We start from the raw sequence: 18,191 nt of genomic DNA, 5'->3' as shown, positions 1-18,191 counted from the left end.
CTGATTTGTACTGACTCGACTTTGCCATCTTATATTCCAGTTGTTTGCTTTCTGCTTTTCCTCATTGTTTAATTGCTTGCCCTACCAGATGTTTTCTTTCTGTTGTTGTTCTGGGGATTCTGGTCATGTTAATCTCTATCTAGTATTTCAACACTCTTTCTAGGGTTGGTTTGGTGGACATGAATTTCTTCAGTTGTATTTTGTCATGGAAGTATCTTGTTTCTCCATTAAATTTGAAAGACAGTTTCTCTGGGTACATCAGTCTGGGTTGAAAGTTGTTTTCTTTCAGTGCTTGAAATACCTCACTCCAAGCTCATCTTGACTTGAGGGTTTGCGCTGAAAAGTCTGCTGCGATTCTAATGGGCTTTTCTTGATAAGTGAGTTGTTTTAGCAGCTTTTAGTATTCTGTTTTTATGCTGTATGTCTGAGATCTTAATTATTAATGTCTGGGTGTAGATTTATGTTGATTGTGACTGTTTGGCATTCTATATGCCTCACTTATCTGCATATCAGATTTTTTCCCCATGTTTGGGAAATTTTCTGCTATTACTTCCGTGAATATTTTAGTTATGTCATTTGCATTGACTCCTGCATCTTCACTGATGCCTATTAATCTTAATTGTTGCTTTTGGCATCATCTTGAAGTTGTTGGATTGTTATTTCATGTATCTGCAGCTATTTTGAAGGCAACAAAAGGCACTATGGTAACTATTGCTGGTTTCATAAGGTTTTGAAGTCCTGTATTACTTATACTGGTTTATTTTTTATTGATTTTATTGTTTTATTTTTCTTGGTTTTATCCTCTTTAAAACTTAAAAATAAAATTAAGAACTGTTGAATCCCAGGTCCCAGGTTCCACATGTATTATAGGGACAGGATAACTCAAGCTGCAGGATGGCAGAGGCAGCCAATGTGGTAGTGCTTGCTTGTCATCCCAGAACTTGGGAGGCTGAGGCAGGAGGATTGATGTGAGTATGAGGCCAGCCTGGACCACATAGAAAGTTCAAGGATGGTCTGAACTACATAGTGAGACCCTATCTCAAAAAACAAGCAAACAAATAAACAAGAAGTCAAAGTGGCTAATATGCTGCATGTGTCAGTTCTTACTGCATAACAAGCCAGCCCCAGACTTAATGGCTTATACAGACTGTACTATGTGGCTGTTGATTCTGAGGGACAGTGACTTGGGCTGGGCTTAGCTGGGTGGTTCTGTTGGTCTCAGCAGGGAGACCTACTGCTGGGGACTGATTGTTCTTCTCTAGGGAGTCTTGGTGTCCTCTGTGTATTTCACAAGTGGGACAATGTCATTTCCACCACATCCTGTTGGCCACAGCAAGTCAGAGTCCTGCACAGATGCAAGGCATGAGAGCCAGGCTCTGCCTCTGTGAGGAAGAAACCTTGAAATCATTGCAAGGCATCTGAGGACAGGCAGCCCATTTAGGTGACCATAGAGGCCACAAATACCATCCCCTGCTCAGGAGGTATCTGTCCATTGAGCCCTCCACAGGCAGCTGGCCGCATGGAGCCACTAGGAAGCTGGTCACTCTAGCTCTGCAGGATGTCCTCACATACCACTGTCCCTGACTGGCTCTTTCTCGCTTCCTTTCTCACTTTCTAGGAATTTCTGGCACAGCTCATGCTCCTCAGCCCCCACCTCTTTGGAAAACCACACAGAACCTGGATTCAGGAACCAAAACAGTGGGCATGGGCGAGAAGGAAACTCAGTTCACTGTGAGAACTTTTTGATTTTATTTGAACTTTCACATGTGCATCTATTGCTTCTTTTATTTTTTATTTCTTATTTTCAAATTTATCTTAACTAGCAGATTGAAAACAAAGATTGTACATATGAACCAATTGATGTTTTTGTACATGTATACAGTGTGTAAAATGTTCAAGTCAGGTTAAACATAATCTATCTCTTCAAACAGTTATCATTTTCTTTACACTGAAAACTTTCAAAATCCTTTCTGCAATATTTATTTTGAGACAGGGTCTTGCTATGTAGTTCAGACTGGCCTCAAACTTACCATGTAGCCCCCGGCTGGCCTTAAACTCACAGTGATTCTCCTGCCTCAGCCTTTCAAGCAATGGAATTATAGGTATGTACCACTGCACCCAGCTTTACTGTAATTTTTAAATGTGCATTGAATTACTGTTATCTGTTGTTGATCTCCTGTGCAGAACTTCTTGCTCCAATCCAGCTGTGACTTACTGCCCACTGTCAGCCTTTCCTTCTCCCTCACTTTCTCCCCTACATCTGTTACTTTACTTGGTGATAATGAAATCCTGCCCTGCTGTGCCCTTCTACCACGTCCTGGCCACTAAGCTAAGGACTCAACCTGCATTCAACGCCATGAAATAGGCAGAGGCCAATCTCAGTTAGCCTCCCTTTATGGAGATAAAAAGCTAAGGTGCCTACCCACGAGCAGGGAGTTTCTGTGAGCAGCCTTCTAGCTCCAAGGTCTGTGGGCCTTGAGCTACTCTCTGCTGCCTCTTCTTCACACAAAACATCTGGAAAGGGCTGTCTCCACTCACTGTTTACACTTACATTACACCCACCTCATGAGTCAGTGCAAACTGACACCCACCATGATTCATACATACACAGGTTCTCTCCAAGGTCACAGTGACCTCACTGTCACTGAAAGGACTACATATGGCTCTGTCCTTCTTCTACTTGGTTTCCGGGTCACTTTGGACTCTGCCACAGAATTTAAAGATAGGGTTCCCTGAGAACTCAAGTCTGCAGTGACTCAGACCTCCCCTCCTGACCACCTCCCAAAACAACTCCCCTTCCTTCCTTTACATCCTGCAGTTCAGGAAGGCACCACCCAGGGACACAAACCAGAAAGTCCCAGCGTTGGGAGGAGGTGTCACAGACAGTGGGTGGGAAGGGGCAGATGTGTAAGCCACCTGCAGGGGGCAGCCTACTCCCAGATGCAGGGCAGCAGCCAGGCCCAGATGCAGTATTCCCAGGTCTTTGGCTTTTTAGAGGAGTACAATCTAGCATCATGTGAAATGTCCTCTTTGTTTTGTTGTGGTTTCTGTTTGTTTTTTGGTGTCAGGCGTCGAACCTATGTTTTGTTATTTTGTAGTATTGGAGATGGAACACAGGGCCTTTGCACTAGCTACATCTCTAGCTCTTGCTGTTTCTTTTTTAAAAATTGGGGGCTGGGGATTTAGCTCAGCGGCATAAGCACCTGCCTTGCAAGCAGGCGGTCGTGAGTTCGATCCCCGGTACCGATAAAAAGTTAAAAAAAAAAAAATTGTTTTTATTTTGAGACAGGTTCACTAAGTTGCCCGCGTAGGGGTTGATCTTGCAATCCTCCTACCTCAGCCTCCCAGAAGGCTGGAATTATGGGCCTGTGCCACCACATTGGGCTAAATGTCCTGATATTCAAATGTTGTTTACCAATTCAAATTGTGTAAAAGCACTGTTCATCCCAGATCTCCAGCCAACCAGGGCAATGTGCAGCCCTGCCAGTCGCCTCCCCTCTCCTGGCTGCAGCTGCCATGTCTCTGTGTCCAACCCAGCCTCTTTTTTTCTGACCCACAAGTCCAACTGCCTACAGGCACCACAGCAGGTGGAACTGTGACCTCTGCTCTTTGAGAGAAGGTTGGATTCTACATTTGCGACATTAAATCACCAATCTCTAAAATTCACATTTCAAAAATTCAGATGGAAAAGTACTTTTTATTGGTCAGATTTGACCTGTGGGCCATCAAGCTGCCACAGCCAGTTTAGCGTGAGCTAAATCACCAGGAGCGATGCTGATCCTGTGTCCAGCGGGCCTCAGCCATGTTTCCCGTAGGTGTCGTGGGGTGCCTGTCTTCACAGTCCTGTCTTTGGGGGAGAAGACAGGCTCAGTGAGGGAAAGGAGCTCACCAGGAAAAAGCAGAACTGCTCAGAGGAGCTTCGTCTGAGCTTCATGTCTCTGCCTACCTTATTTTCCTTTGGTTTGACGATATGAAGCCTACTTCATCACTTGCTTTATGTGCTATCTCTCTTCTTATTCTCTACTTTTCTCACACTCGGAGTGATTTATAACTGAGGTATGCAGCATCCAAAACTCCTTTCATTTATTTTTTGTTTTCAAAGAGTACATGTTAGTGGTACATAATGATCACATTCATCATGGGGAGTTGAGACATTTTAATTCTTTTTATACTTCCCTTTCCTCTCTCCTCAGTCAACAACCAAAATTCTGGTGACTATAAACATCTGTGTTCGCCTAAACTAAACTTGTCAGTGAGAGAAATTCTTGGTTTCCTTACTGTCTCATGGCTCATTCTTTCTCTCTCCTTCCTTACAGAAGTTTCCAGCATATTCCACCCTCCTCAAATCCCAGATCATCTCTGACGGTCACACAGAACATTTGTGTCCCTTTTCTTTGAACTGCCACCTGCTTTTGATCCTAGGTTATAGGAGCAGATGCAGCCATTTTGCACTTTTCTGAGATGGCAGTAACCAGTCCTGCTCTGGAAGTCTGTGAGCATAATGCAGGAAGGACCTGGTGGCCCAATAACTTGAAAAGACAGAAATGAAAAGTCAGCAACAAGATTTCTGTACCTGCGAAAGTGAAATCCAAGTGCTTTCCCTATTACTCCTGTTAAATCCCACTAAAGCTCCTGAGCCTTAGGCATAGAACAGCACATAAAGACTTTGCAAGGTGAAAGGAAAGGCAGGCAAGTCCAGGCCTCAGGAACGTGCATGCACACTCATGGCCTCTAGCCCTGGCTCTGGAGAGGTCAGGATCCCAGGAGTGTCATGGCAGCAAACTCACAAAGCCAACAGCACAGAAAACTTCAGAATATAACTGCTTTGTACCACTCAAACACAAGGAGGGGAGCTGAGCTGAAACCAAAAGCCATGACAACAAAGGCCAAGCAGGAAACCGGAGCCTCTAGCTCCCTCTGGGACTGGCAGGGCAGGGTGTTCTTTACCCTTTTGTTTAAGTCAGCTCAGAGCCAAATAGGTAAAACAGAAAGCTCGAAACAAGGCCCAGGGTCTGATGATGTGATCAATATGTGGTCATATTTCAGTAGAAAAATGCTTAGCAAGAAACCAAAATATCTAACATTTAACAAAAGCAAGATGATCAACAGATGCCCACAAAAAGAAAAGAGATTATAAAGCAGCCATGATAAAATGCTTCTATGAACAACTATGGACACACTAAAAACATGAAACACAGTCCTAGCAAAGGAACAATGTGAAGAACAACCAAATAGAAATTTTAGAGCTGAAATATACCATAACAAATGAAATGCCCAGTGAATGAATGGTCTTAAAGGCCAAGTGTAGGGGCCAGAGGAGATGATGGGTAAACCAGAAACCAGGCATAGGGTGCCACCTCTGATCCCAGCACTTGGGAGGTTGAGTCAAGAGAGTCATCACTAGATCAAGACCAGCCTGGGCTATATAGTGAGTTCAAAGCCAGCCTGGAATACATAGGAAGAGCCTGTCTCAAAAAACAAGAACAAAACAAAGCAACAACAAAAGAATCAGTAAACTCAAACATAGAACAAATTCAGCCAAGATGAATGACAGAGAAAAAGTACACCAGGAAAGAAAGAAAAACCTGGCCTCAGGGACCTGTGACACTGTAAAAAAAAAGATCTAATATTTGTTTTGTCAGAGTCCCAGAAGGAGAAGAGAAAAGACAGTGAGATTGAAACATACTTAAAGAAATAATGCTGAAAATGTCCCCAGTTTAGCAGCAGACAAAAACCTGGAATTTTTTAGATTCAAGAAGCTGAGCAAACACCAAGTAAAATAAACCAAGGAAATCTACACCAAGACACGTCATAGTAAAACACCTGAAAACTAAAGACAAATAAAAGTTCTTGAAAGTATTGAGAAAGAAATGGCATGTTACTTACAAGACAAAAAGCATTCATGTGGCGGTATATGTTCCATCAGACACCAGCAATTCCAGAACAGAGGACGTGATATTTTTCAAGATTATTTCCAGTTCAAATAAGCCACAGGGGGACAAGGAAAAGAAAACAGAAAAAGGAAAGCTGTGATAACAGAACACAAAAGAGAAACAGCAGACTTAACTCCTAACATAATTATTATGCAAATGGTCTAAAATTACCCATCCAAATGTACACTCTGGCATAATAGACCACATTAAAAAAATTTATTTCTAACTCATAAATCAAATGTACATATCAATGGTATTAACATGAGAAGTTGATACATGTATATTGCTCAAGGCTTAAATCAGTTTAAATATATCTATCTCTTAAAACATTTATAGTGAAAATTTCAAAATTCTTTCTCCTAGCTAGCTTTTTTGGCATGGTCAGCCAATTATGTGCACCCTGCTGTACAACAGCCCACTAGAACTTGCTTCCATCTAACCACAAATTAGTACCCACTGACTGATTTTTCTTACCTTTCTTACCCCACCATAATCGCTGCCACCTTCCCTGGTCTCATTTTATCCTTAACATTTTAAATTACTCATAAGAGTGAGATCACACAATACAAGACTTGTTTTTTTTTTTATGTCTGGCTTACTTCACTTAACATAATTATCTCCAGTTCCACCCATGTTGTTGATAGGATTTTCTTATTTATGGCTCAGTAGTATCCATGGTGTATAAGTACATTTTCTTTATACATCAGAATGGATTTTTAAAAAGGACACAACTATATGTTGTCCCCAAAAAACTCACTGAAAATACCATTATGCCCAATGTAGAAAATCCTGAGAAAGCTGCAAACAAAAGCAAAAAGCAAAATTCAAAGCCTCCTCTACTGTATATGATAAGTGAGCTCAGCAGGCCCTAGAATACAAGATCAACAGACAAAAATCAATCATAATTATTTTCATAAACTCAACATTATCGTGTGGAAACTGAAATTAAAAAGCACATGACATTTACAGTTAGTTAAAAGAAACAAAAGTGTACATCTGACAAACCATGTGCAGGATTTTATGCTGAAATATTTCGACCTTGATAAAATAAATCAAACAGAACTAAATTAATTGGTGGCTATACCATGTTCATGGATTGAACATTTTGGATTTGTTTTGTTTTTGTGATATTGGGGATTGAACCCAGGACTTTCACACTGAGTTACATACCCAGCCCTTTTTACTTTTTATTGTCACTAAGTTGCCCAGGCTGGCCTCAAAATTGTGATCTTCCTGCCTCAACCTCCCACAGGCTAGAATACTTAACAGTAAAAATGACAATTCTGATGAAATTGATATATGTGTTTGATAAATTTCCTATCAAAATCTCAGCCAGATATTTTGACAAATATAAAGATTATTCCAGAATTTGTATTGAAAGGTAAAGAAACTAGAACAGCTAAATCAACCTTATAAAGGAATAAGAAAACAGAAGGAAATGGTCCGTCCCATTTTAAGGTTTACCAGATAGTTTCAGTAATGAAGATTGTGTGGTTCTGGAGGAATTGACACAGATCATTGGAGCAGAATAGAGAACCAGAAAAAGATTCACAGCAGAAAAACAGAATTTTGGCGAAGGTGCAGAAACAGTTGAAGGAAAGAGCATCAGCTTTTCAATAGACCATGAACGTGCAGCTTGGTGCATACAGATAAACAAGCGCACCTTGACCTGAACTTACTCCTTCTACAAAAATTCAGTCTAAATGGGTTATAGAAGTAACATAAAGTGCAGACTACAGAAAAGAACCAGAGGAAATCTTCAGATGTTGAACTAAACGAGACTTCTTTAACCTGACACCAAAAGAATGATCCATAAGAGGAAAAACTGATACACTGGGTCTTACCAAAGTTGGAATGTTTCCTTTGCAAAAGACCCAGGTAAGAGAATGAAAAGTTGGGCTATGCATGAAGAAAATATTTGACCAGTCTACAATAATTCAAAAACTCTCAAGACAAAACAGTAAAAGAACAATTAGGAGACATTTCCCTGAATAGGACACAGAGATGACAAACAAGCACATGGAAAGAAAGTCATCACCATTAGCCATCAGGCAAAACAAAATAAAACCACAAGGACACACTGAACAAAGGGGCTAATTTTTTCTAAGTGGTGAAAATATTTAATGCCAACAAGAATGCTTAGAAACTGGCTCTCTCACACATTGCTGGTGGGAATGTACACTGGCACAGCCACTTTGGAAAGCATCTTACTGGTAAATAAACTTACCATGTTTTTTAAAATAAACTTGCCATTTCTATGTAGCCCAACGACTGCACTTCCAGGCTTTCAGCTCCAGAGAAATGAAGACTTATGTCTACACAGACGCCAGTCCGTGGATGTCCATAGCAGCTGTATAAGGCTAGCCACAAACTGAAAACAGCCCAGGTATGCTTCAGGGGTGTTAAAGTGCTGCACCTGGAGCCTGGAGCCCTCCGCACAACAACCCAGATTTATGCTGAATACAAGGTGTGAATGCCAAAAGGTCGTCTGCTGTATGACTCCGTTTAAAAAATATTCTCAAACTGACAAAACGGTAGAAATGCAGAAGAAAGTCATGATTGCCAGGCGATGTGGGGAAAATGAGGATAACAGGGAAGTGGATGTGGCCATAAAAGGGTAACCATGAGAGAGATCTTTGCAACAAGGGAAATGCTCTATTTCTTGATTCTATCAATGTTAACATCCTGGCTGTGAAATCCTCCTGTCCTTTTGTAAGTCACTGCTAAGCTGAACTGGTTAAAGGGCATATAGCAACTCTCTGTATTATTTCTTTCAGCTGCATGTGAATCTACAATTATCTCAAAATAAAAAAAATTCATTTTTTAAAAACTTGAATGCTAAAGAGTAGAAGGCCAGGTGTGGTGGCACAAGCCTACACTCTCAGCAGCTGACTGAGGCAGGAGGATCACTGTAAGTTTGAAACTAGCACAGCCTACATAGTGAATTCAAGGCCAACCTGGACTACACAGTAAAAATGTGTCCAAAAAAAAAAAGAAAGGAGCACATGAAACACAGTAAGAAATATCTTAACACTTCGTGGTAAAAGTTTAATTAAAAGGAAAAAGATATAGGACAATATTCTCATCCCCAAGAATTAAGGTCTCACTCACGTGGTCCTAGCCTGGCTTTGAATTCTCGGGTTCAGGTCATCCTCTAGATCCCTAGTAAGCCACACCCTGGTGCTTGCCCCAGTTTCTTTACTCTGGGGTTCTTGGTCTGCTGACCACACATGTATTAGTGACAAAGCTGAGAGGAGCTCTAGATTTCTACAGAAATCTTGTTGACATCTGTAAGCCTCTCTTCAAAACTTTCAAATTATTTCAACCTGAACCTGGGGAGTGGGAGCATTTGAAGCAAGGGCTTGTGAGAGGGTCCACCACACTCTGGTCACCATTCCAGGCAAATCCAGTGCGCTTAGCAGGCCCGGCTTTGCATGTCCCCGGCTCCTTGTTCCCTGACTGCTCCAAAACCTCCCCGGCCTTGATTCCCAATAAGAAGCCACATCCACTTCTGCTCTGTCCATCTCACTGACCACCCCAGGGCAGGGAGGCCAGAGAGTGTCCCGGACCCTCAGCAGTGCCTAGGACCTAGGCTGTACTCCAGAGGTACAGTTTCAGTTCTGAAGTAAGAAAGGTGCGCCACAGCCCGCAGCCTCCTGGGACCCCCAGGTCCTGGAGGAGAGCACTCCAAGTCCAGTGCTGAAGGTATCCTAGACAGCGTTCAGACTTCCTGACCTGTGCACTTGCACCTGAGATTTTATGGGGAGCAGGGATGGATAGAGGGGAGGGCATTTGTAGGTGTAATGCAATCAGCTCTGGCCTGTATCCTGCCCAGCCTTTTATGGCGCAGCCTTGTGTGGTACATGTCTAAAGCATATGTCTGCATCAGGTATGTGTCTGTGTGAGCTGTCTGTGTGTACACATGTGAATGCATGTGTATACCTGTGTTGTTCTCTAGGAATGCCATGCTTGTGTTGCGTGTGCCTGCATGCATGTGGCATCTGCGTGCAGTGTCTGTGGGAAGTGGACACGTGTCTGTGTATCTGTGATATGTATGTGCACACGTGTGCTACGCGCCTGTAGATCTGTGCGCGTGTCCCCATGCCTGGTGCCTGTGAGCGCGCGTGTGCGCCGCGTGCTTTCCTGAACGGTTACAGTCTCCAGGCGGCCACCTCAGGGCGCGGCTGGCCCCCAGGCCGGGTGCGAGGGCGGCGCCCCGCTCCTCCCCGTGGGCTGGGCACACGTGCGCCACGGCGCCGCCTGCCTCCCCGCGTCCCCACCCACCGCGGCCGCCCCACCGCCGCCCGCCGCCGGCCGCCCAGGGATAAAGTGGTGGCGCGGCCGCCGCGCCCTATCGCCGCGGAGCCGGCGCGTGCACACTAGGACTGCGGGCGTTCGGGGACGTGACGGCGCGCTTGGCCCGGTAACCGCCTCCCGTACCCGCCCCAGGCCGCCGGGGCCGCTGCGAGGTGGGGGCAGCATCCGGGGTCCCCGACGCACTCGGCGTGGGCTCCGCGCCCCCCGCGTGCGTGTGCATGCGCGAGTGTGCGCGAATGTCGGGGTGCGCGTGTGTGTGAGCGCCCCCTGTGGTTCCCTCTCGCAACCCTGACCAACTTGCCCGCGCCAACTCCGTGTTTCTAACCCGGGTGCGGCGACCCTGAGCAGTGAAGTCCCTAGTCCCCGTGGCGTGCCGAGAACAGCCGCAGACCTGTGCCCTGTGCAGTCGGATGCGCGCGCGCGCGGGCGCGGCAAAGTTTGTCCAGAGCCCCACGGGGACACGGCCTGGGAGAGCCGCGCTCGCACCACGAGGCGCCCCGGGGTGCGCGGAGCCCGACCCTGCTTCCCTGCCGCGGGTGCCGGCCTGCGCCCCGCCTCCCGGCCCGGCGACGATTTGTTTGGGGAAAGTGATGACAGGAACTAGTGGCGGGGAATCGGCGACCGGTGTCCGCCCCGGCAGGGAGGGGAATCCGCGGGGCTGTCGGTGAGCGCGGCACCTATCGGAGCCCCAAACCAGGGATCTGGGGCGCCAGGCGCCAGGCGGGCGCGGGGCACGGGAGCTTCTGTGACTGCCGCGATGAGGAAGCAGCCCTTATTTGCCTGGTTGTGATCTTTGAGGCTTGGCGGTTATGGAATGCGAAAGCCAGGACGTAATGGAAGCAGGTTTGTGGTGTGTCTTTGGGATTTCGGAGAGGAAAATTAACCCGAGCCTCACCTACCTTGTCATTGTGCCCCCGAGATGATTCCTCAGAGGCTTAAGGGAAATGGGGTTCTTGCAGCTGAGTCTTTGTAACTACTGAGCTGACTATAATTTCCGCTTGATTACAGCTAAAATAGTCTTTAAGATGAAGTTCCTGAAATGATTTAAAATAAACACAGATGGGAAGGGGGAAAAAAAGCTGTAATGAGGCCCTTAAAAAATAAAGTGAGCATTTTCTTAAGAACAAGTGGGATTTTCAGTCTTTGGGAGGTTTGCAAGAAGCGTATGTAATTTTTAAAAATCTTTCAAATAGAGGTTTTTAAATATCAGCTTTAAAAAATGTTCCTGACTCTGCACAAGACTTTCCTCTATCTCTAGGAGTTTCTCACTTTGGGATGTGTTTGCCTTTCTTGCCAGGACTTGAAGACCCTTCCAGGATGCCCGAGGAAGGTTCTTCGCGGCAGACCCCACGGAACAATCCAGAACCAGACTTCCCTCATCTGGTCAACGTGGATGGGCAGTGTCTATATTGCCGGTACTGGAAGCCCAGTGGGACTCCCAAGTAAGTGTTCCTCCCTGGTGGCTTCTGCTCCTGCTGCCTGCAAAGCCACCCTCTCAGTGACCTACTTCCTGTACCATTCAAACCCTGACCATTGCAGTATTAATGAAGCTGAGCTTTGTACGTTACCATTTTCTGAAAAATTAAGAAGCAAGAGTTCTTGTTTCATGATGACAACTGAGACAAGGGATGGTACTGTATGGCAGTTTTCAAAAATTCCGCATGACTTGGTTTTTGCATGGGAGTGGATTTCCTGTTGTACAGGCATTAATTTCAAATCAAACCCAACAAGTAAAAAAAAACCCCTAAATGCTTAAGAAAACCAAAATGATACAGAGTTCTGTGTGTTTTAAGATCTGAAGCTATTTTGACCTTTGCTGTCTATGCCTGCTTAATTCTGAGCCTCAGAAACTGGTATCAGGTGTCATGGCGGGGCAGGGGTCTGGATGCGTCTTTGATTCCCCACCGCCTCCTCTCAGGGACTCATCTTGCTGTGGGAAGCTGGCGTGGGGACTGCACACAGCTAGACAGCTGGTCTCCTGCTGCTCCGCTCTTCCTGGGGGGAGCAGGAAAACCCTGCTTGTTTGTGTTATTCCAGGCAAGACTCTTTGTGGTGACCAGTTGGCCTGGTGACAGTCGAAGGTTTCCTGTCCGCTGTTCCGGAGCAGTGCACCTGTTCCTTAGGCCTCTTGTCTCCTAGGGAGGATGATGTAGATTATATTCCCCTCTGTGTCCTGGTAATTTACTACAGCTGTACATTTCTCCTGTGTCTTCAGTAAGGTACATATAATACTGGCAGTTGCACATTAAAAACGCACAAGCCCTGACTCAATACCACGGCTCCAGAGCAGCTGTAACAACTTAACCCTATTGCTTTCTCTCTAGTGTCTACCCCAAATAAGGAGCAGGCTGATTAGAACTCCTCCCAGTTTAGGACTTGTGCCTGTGTGTGTGTGTTAGAGAGGAAGACAGTCATCAAGCATATGATGCTGTTAATATTGTATTCTCACTCTGACTTTACTGGTTTGATTCCTACCAAATTATTATATGATGAGTTACTTGATTAATACACAGAAAGGAAACAAGGACTCGAAAGTCACAGTATTCAGTGTGTAGCTCCAAGCTTTGGGGGCTTTGTTGTTTGAGTTGCAAGGGTGTCCTAGTTTGGAGTCAATAAAAGAAAGGGTGGCCAGGAGTGGTGCGCCTGGCCGAGTTGGCTGCCCCCTCTGGACTGGGGGAGGCTGCTCTCTCTGCCCAGTGCTTTTGCTCTGCTTGAAGATGGCAGCTCAGTCCTAGAGTTGCAAGTGAACTGTGTCCTAGAAGCCACACCAGCCTTATGGTGGATGCCAAGGGCATTAAGAAAGGAAAGATGGGGGAGCTGCAGGGCTTTAGAGTTTGGAAAAGACATAGGTCTGAAAAAAGTCAAAGAAAAACAAAAAATTTAAAGACATATGCACTGAAAGAAAGCAACATATCTACTAGTATTTGTGACACTTTGAGTGTCCACCTCTAAAAACCACATTGATCGCTAAGCTGCCTGGGTCAGGAGTGGTCTTCAAAAGCATTTCACAGCTAGCCTGACCAATGGACCATAGCAGGATCCTGGAAGTTCCCTGTGGTGACAGTGTCATCCCGTGGAGCTAGACATTGAGGGGAGGGGAAGTCCGAGGTCCTGAAGAAGGAGTTGTGGCAGCTAGCGTGGCAGCCAGCATGGCAGGCAAGCAGCAAGGGCGCAGGACAGAGGATTGTGCCAACCAGTGTGGAGGCGTCTCCAAATCTCAATGATGGAGAATGACAGCAGCCTTCTTGCATGGTCTGGAAGATCCCCCCTGCCCCCAACCTGATTGCCTGCACAGCATCATTTAGTTTGTTTCTGAACAAACTACCCTACTCTCAGCTCTAATAGGACCGATTGTTCTCTTCTTCCTTGCCAGAGTCATATATAACAGTTCAGAACAACAGGGGTATACTGGGGTATGTTGGGCCTCTACTTTGCCTTGCTCTGGACCCTTTCCCCTCCTTAGTGCAGTCAGAGCTTTTTCTCAAATAATCCTGCCTCCTCCTAGTCCTGAAGGAAGGGAGAAAACAAAGAGAGGACTTGCCTGGACCCGCCCCCATGCCTGCTGTACTGATTGGGAGACCTTTCCTGCTCTCCACCTGTTGCAGCCTAATCTTTGGCCGAGGCCCTGGGCCCTCAGATGCCCCTGGAGTCCTGTGGCTGTCTTACATAACTGGAAGGCTATGTACATGTGTGTGAGCCTCCCTTTGTTAGTTAGCACTGGTTTGAGTTGTTTTTCTGGGCAAAAAGCTGCTCCCTGTGCCTCCAGAGTGCCTGCTGTGGGACACGGGCTCCAACACCAGCTCTGCAGGTGCCTCGTGCAACAGCTTGTGCAGTCTAGGAGGCAGCTGCAAGCTGGCAAACCGGCCAAACTTGCTTTCTGGACACAAGCTGTGGCTTTCTAGATTTCAGACTCCTTGAGCTGGACACAGGAGGAAGAAGGTATCTCTTATACTGGTCATTATGTTTGTACAACCAGCATGATGCTGCTCCTAATAGAGCAGGCCCAGGTCTCCATTCATCCCTGTTTTTCAGTGTCAAGGCAAATTCCAAATCCTTCAGGAGTATTTGCAGCAACAATGAATAATACTGTGCTACTTATGGTAGATCACATTTTAATTAAATGCCAGGTAGGTCCTGGGGTTGGACGAGACCCCTACACATACATGATCTCATTTAATGTTTGCATCAATCTCTGAGACCCTGATTATTGTGTGTGTGTGTGTGTGTGTGTGTGTGTGTGTGTGTGTGTTTATGTGTCCTAGGGATTGAACCCAGGGTCTATGCACTGAGCTCATCCTAAGTCCTTTTTTTTTTTAAATCTTGAGGCAACATCTTGCTAAGTCACTAGGTTGCCCAGGCTGAGTTCCAACTTGAGATCCTCCTGCTTTACCTTCCCAGGAATGCTGATTACAGTTGTGTACCAAGCCCAGCAATATTATTATTACTGCATTCCACACGAGGAAAATCAGGATCAGAGTTATAAAGCATCTCACCCTCAGATGACCCAGGTGCCAGTGGCTGAATTTGTGCTCAATCCTTTTAACTCAGAGCCAATTGTTTCTTTTAATACTCTTCTGAGCATGACAGTTTGTGAATTACAGGTAGTGTTTTCCTGATTAGTCTTTACATTCAGGGTTAGGGAGCAGATCACTTCCTAGAGTAAAAACAGACAGAATAATCCTCCTTCAGTTACTCTCAATATGCCAGAAGTGGACTGGAGATTAAAGAGAAGTACTCATTCTGGGAGGAAAATACTATGCTGAGTGACCAGCTATCTCATCAGCTTCAGTATGTTGGAATCTTAAAACACTGATTCTTAGATAAAAGAAATTCCCGTTGATGACATCAGCAGAGCCATGAATGTGGGTTGGTTTGTTTGTTGAGACAGGGTCTTGGTATGTAGCCCAGGCTGGCCTCAAACTTGTGATCCTCCTGCTTCAACCTCCATAATACTGGGATTACAGGCTTGCACCACCATGCCTGGCAGTGTGGGCTTTAGAACTGGGAGTAATATTTAGTGCCTTTTTATTCCTCCTACCAAGTGGCCCTTAGTCCCTAGAAGGGATGACAACTTCGCTGCTGAAGACTCTTTAGCCATCCCCAGAGCAGATGCTAAAGCATCCCCTTTAGCATCCCGGGCCACAGGATAAATGTTTAAATCACAATGTTGGGTAGTGATGTAATGAAAACAGTACTGATTGCAGTAGATCTGTCGAAAAGCCTTCTTTTGATTCCCTTTGACCAGGAAGGCTTTGCACCTGCAGGCAAGGGGCGGGGGAGGACCATGCTCCTGTGCTGGGCAAGTCCTGCGGTAATGGAGGCATTTATAGGGGTGGCCTAAGGCCATTGTCCCTTCCCCTCCGTTTCATCCGGTTTCATCTCACTAGGGGCTGGGTGACCTTCATTTGTGAAGAGCAGCCATGCCTTTCTTCCTCCTGTGGCCTCTGATGACCATGGTGTTGAAGGAAGGGGCCATCTGGGAAATATAGGTTGTCCAGAGGTGCACCTTGGGGAGATGAGTCCTTTGTGTTCCACATTCCTCCACATCTGCAGAGGCATGGTGGCGCAGAAGTCCTTTCTCAGGCCTGGCTTTCCTCCGTTATGCACAGCTTTTCAGCAATGTAGCTTCCTCCTCTGTGACCCTGGGGTCACGGCCTTCCTATGACTTCCTTCTTTCCAGCTTCCGGGCTACCCAGGCTGAGCTGTCCTGGGCCTGGTGCAGCCTGTGGTTTTCAGGAATTTCCTGCAAGCCACTCCCTGTTTCCCAGACAGGGCTCCACCCAAGGGGCCCTGTCTGATCGCTGTCCTTCCCCAAGCCACATCCATCACTTTCTCTGAGGGCCTCAGTGCCGTCTGGAATGCTGGGCATTGCCACCCTGGGATCCCTCCTTCCACCTGTGCAAATTACCTGGAGAAGAAGCCTTTCACAGGAAGCTGGGATATTTCTTAATGGCACAAAACATCCTCCCTTCCTGCCACTCTTAAAATGTCCTCCTAGAGTCAGCTGCCAGCCTCCCGGGTGTGGCACGGTGGCTCCAGAAGATTAAGGCCCCACCCAGCCATCTGGAGCCAGACTCTGGCGAAGAGGCCTCTCACTATCTGACTGGCTGCGATTCCTCTTCTCTGCCTTCTGGGAATTTCCTTCTCCAAGATAAGCCTGGCTCCCACCTTCCCCTGAGTTGCAAGCCTGGTATTCAGAGCCTGTCTCCCTCCCCATCTTGGGATCTGTTAAGTGTTCACAGGACCTTCTGCCTTTGTGGCTGGATGGGGTCCAAGGAGATCATCCTAAAGGAGACCTCGCCTTGCCCCAGTCCTAGTAGAGAGGAATTTAGGAAAGGGTAAAGGCAGATTCATTAAGTGAAGTCAGGAGTGCTCAAGAGCAGGTTAAAGCAAAGCCTGGCTTTATCAACCAGGTTAAAATACAAGCTCTTTGCCTGAGTCTGCAGTTTAGAGCTGTGGTACCCAACCTATTCATTGGGTTACTGTTTCTTTGAGAAAGGAAGCCTTTGGAATTTATGAGCTTATAGTATCAGAATAAACACTGGCTGATGTTATGGACTTAGTTTATCTTTAAGACTCTTAGGAATTTAAGAATGAGGAGCCTGGAGCAAAAGGGGCCCAGGGGTGAAAGAGACTTCAGTCTTGAGTAATTTTGATTCTATCTTGAAGCTTGTTATCTCAGAATTACAGTTCACAACTTATAATTTCCTTCCCTCCTTTCTACCTGTATTTTATTTTTTTTCTATCACTACTTTCCTTTACATGTAGAAGGAATAGAAAGAGATGTTTCCACCCTTCCATGCATCCCTGGTGTCCTCAGCAATGCGCTGGCTGTGCCCAGTGGGGCCAGCCCTGGGCTCACAGCCCAGCAAGCAGGTGGGACCTTGGTCTCCTGTCTTTCTCCCCCTCCCACCCAGCACCTCCGCTAGCATATGCTGCCTCCTTTCCACCTACATGATACAAAGACCCTGTCCCCACTGGTGTCAGGAAGGGGACAGAAGAAGCTCTCAGGTAGCAGCGGAGTGTGGGTAGCGGCCCAGTTGTCTGTGGCAAGGGAGGAAGAAAGAACAGTGACTCTCGGGTGTCTCCCTGAGTGGCAGGGAAGGAACTGGTGCCATCCCGGGCCTCCGGAGCCTGTTCTCTGCCAGAAGGTACTAGGAGGCCCTGAGGTGGTGAGGACACTGGGGACCACAGAGGCTACAGGATATCCGTTTGAGCAGCCCTAAAATGAACCAGCAGGATAGATGGGGGGCAGGGAGGGTGGACTGCCACAGCCCAATATGGCCAGCAAAGTGAAGGTCACCTCAGATGCTGCCGAGAAAACACAAATTAATGTTAATCACAAATGACTCCTCTGAAGATGAGAAAGGACTCATGATTGCCATTCTCTCCCCACCACGGAGAGTCAGAAATGAAGCATCCTTCAGTTGGTTTCACAGACTTCATCCTTAACTTAAAGTGGACCCTATTATGTCTGTCCCAATGATGACATTATTTAAATCAAATTCCTACCTCTTAGTAACACCTCTATCCTCTTGTCTATTTTAAATGTCTCCAAAACTTTCTTTTTCTCCTGTGAAACTGTTATTCCTCCTCCTGGCACTTTTGCTTCTGCGATCACACAGCAAACTATCTTATTTTTAAATAGGGCATCTCTTCTTCTTCTTCTTCTTCTTCTTCTTCTTCTTCTTCTTCTTCTTCTTCTTCTTCTTTTTTAAGACTTTTTGAATAGCAAAGATCTTTTGATGGCAAGAGGAAAGGCCGGCTGCTATTCTTGTGGTTGGTTTTTCTAACAGCGTCGTTAAGGGATAATTTCTTCCACTTGCTATAACAATGTTCTGCAGATACAAATCTGGCTTTGTTCTGCCGCAGAGGGTAAGCAGCAAAATAGCAAAATCAGCCACTTCTTGAATAGCACGCCTTGTTCACCCTGATTTGTTT

At 46.0% G+C, this 18,191-nt stretch overlaps 1 protein-coding gene and 2 long non-coding RNA genes across 5 annotated transcripts in view; 2 read left to right on the top strand and 1 right to left on the bottom strand.

The window, feature by feature from the left end:
• LOC111756932 (uncharacterized) overlaps positions 1 to 8,415 on the top strand; it is a 129,670-nt gene extending 121,255 nt beyond the window's left edge. Inside the window, exons 5-7 of the long non-coding RNA XR_010043711.1 lie at positions 1,619 to 1,731; positions 1,994 to 2,102; positions 4,317 to 8,415. This is a non-coding gene — a long non-coding RNA (uncharacterized LOC111756932). The remainder of the gene's footprint in view (positions 1 to 1,618; positions 1,732 to 1,993; positions 2,103 to 4,316) is intronic.
• On the bottom strand, positions 3,678 to 11,267 carry LOC134473475 (uncharacterized). Its single transcript, XR_010043712.1, has 3 exons — positions 11,150 to 11,267; positions 5,887 to 6,027; positions 3,678 to 3,847 (listed from the first exon to the last, which is right to left on the bottom strand). It is a non-coding gene; the product is annotated as an uncharacterized LOC134473475 (long non-coding RNA).
• Positions 10,214 to 18,191, top strand: part of Mgll (monoglyceride lipase) — a 91,494-nt gene continuing 83,516 nt past the window's right edge. Inside the window, exons 1-2 of one of the 3 annotated variants that reach the window (XM_063237802.1) lie at positions 10,214 to 10,356; positions 11,548 to 11,692. In XM_063237802.1, coding sequence (XP_063093872.1) covers positions 11,568 to 11,692 — 125 coding nt within the window. In that variant the 5' untranslated portion in view covers positions 10,214 to 10,356; positions 11,548 to 11,567. Of the gene's footprint in view, positions 10,403 to 10,670; positions 11,094 to 11,547; positions 11,693 to 18,191 lie in introns of those variants that run through there. The other 2 variants (XM_063237803.1, XM_063237801.1) reach the window with 2 other exon arrangements.

Source organism: Cavia porcellus, unplaced genomic scaffold, assembly GCF_034190915.1.
Source record: "Cavia porcellus strain 051 isolate PalLab524CR breed Dunkin Hartley unplaced genomic scaffold, mCavPor4.1 scaffold_27, whole genome shotgun sequence".
Classification (NCBI taxonomy): domain Eukaryota; kingdom Metazoa; phylum Chordata; class Mammalia; order Rodentia; family Caviidae; genus Cavia; species Cavia porcellus.
This window is presented reverse-complemented; position numbering and strand designations above follow the sequence as displayed.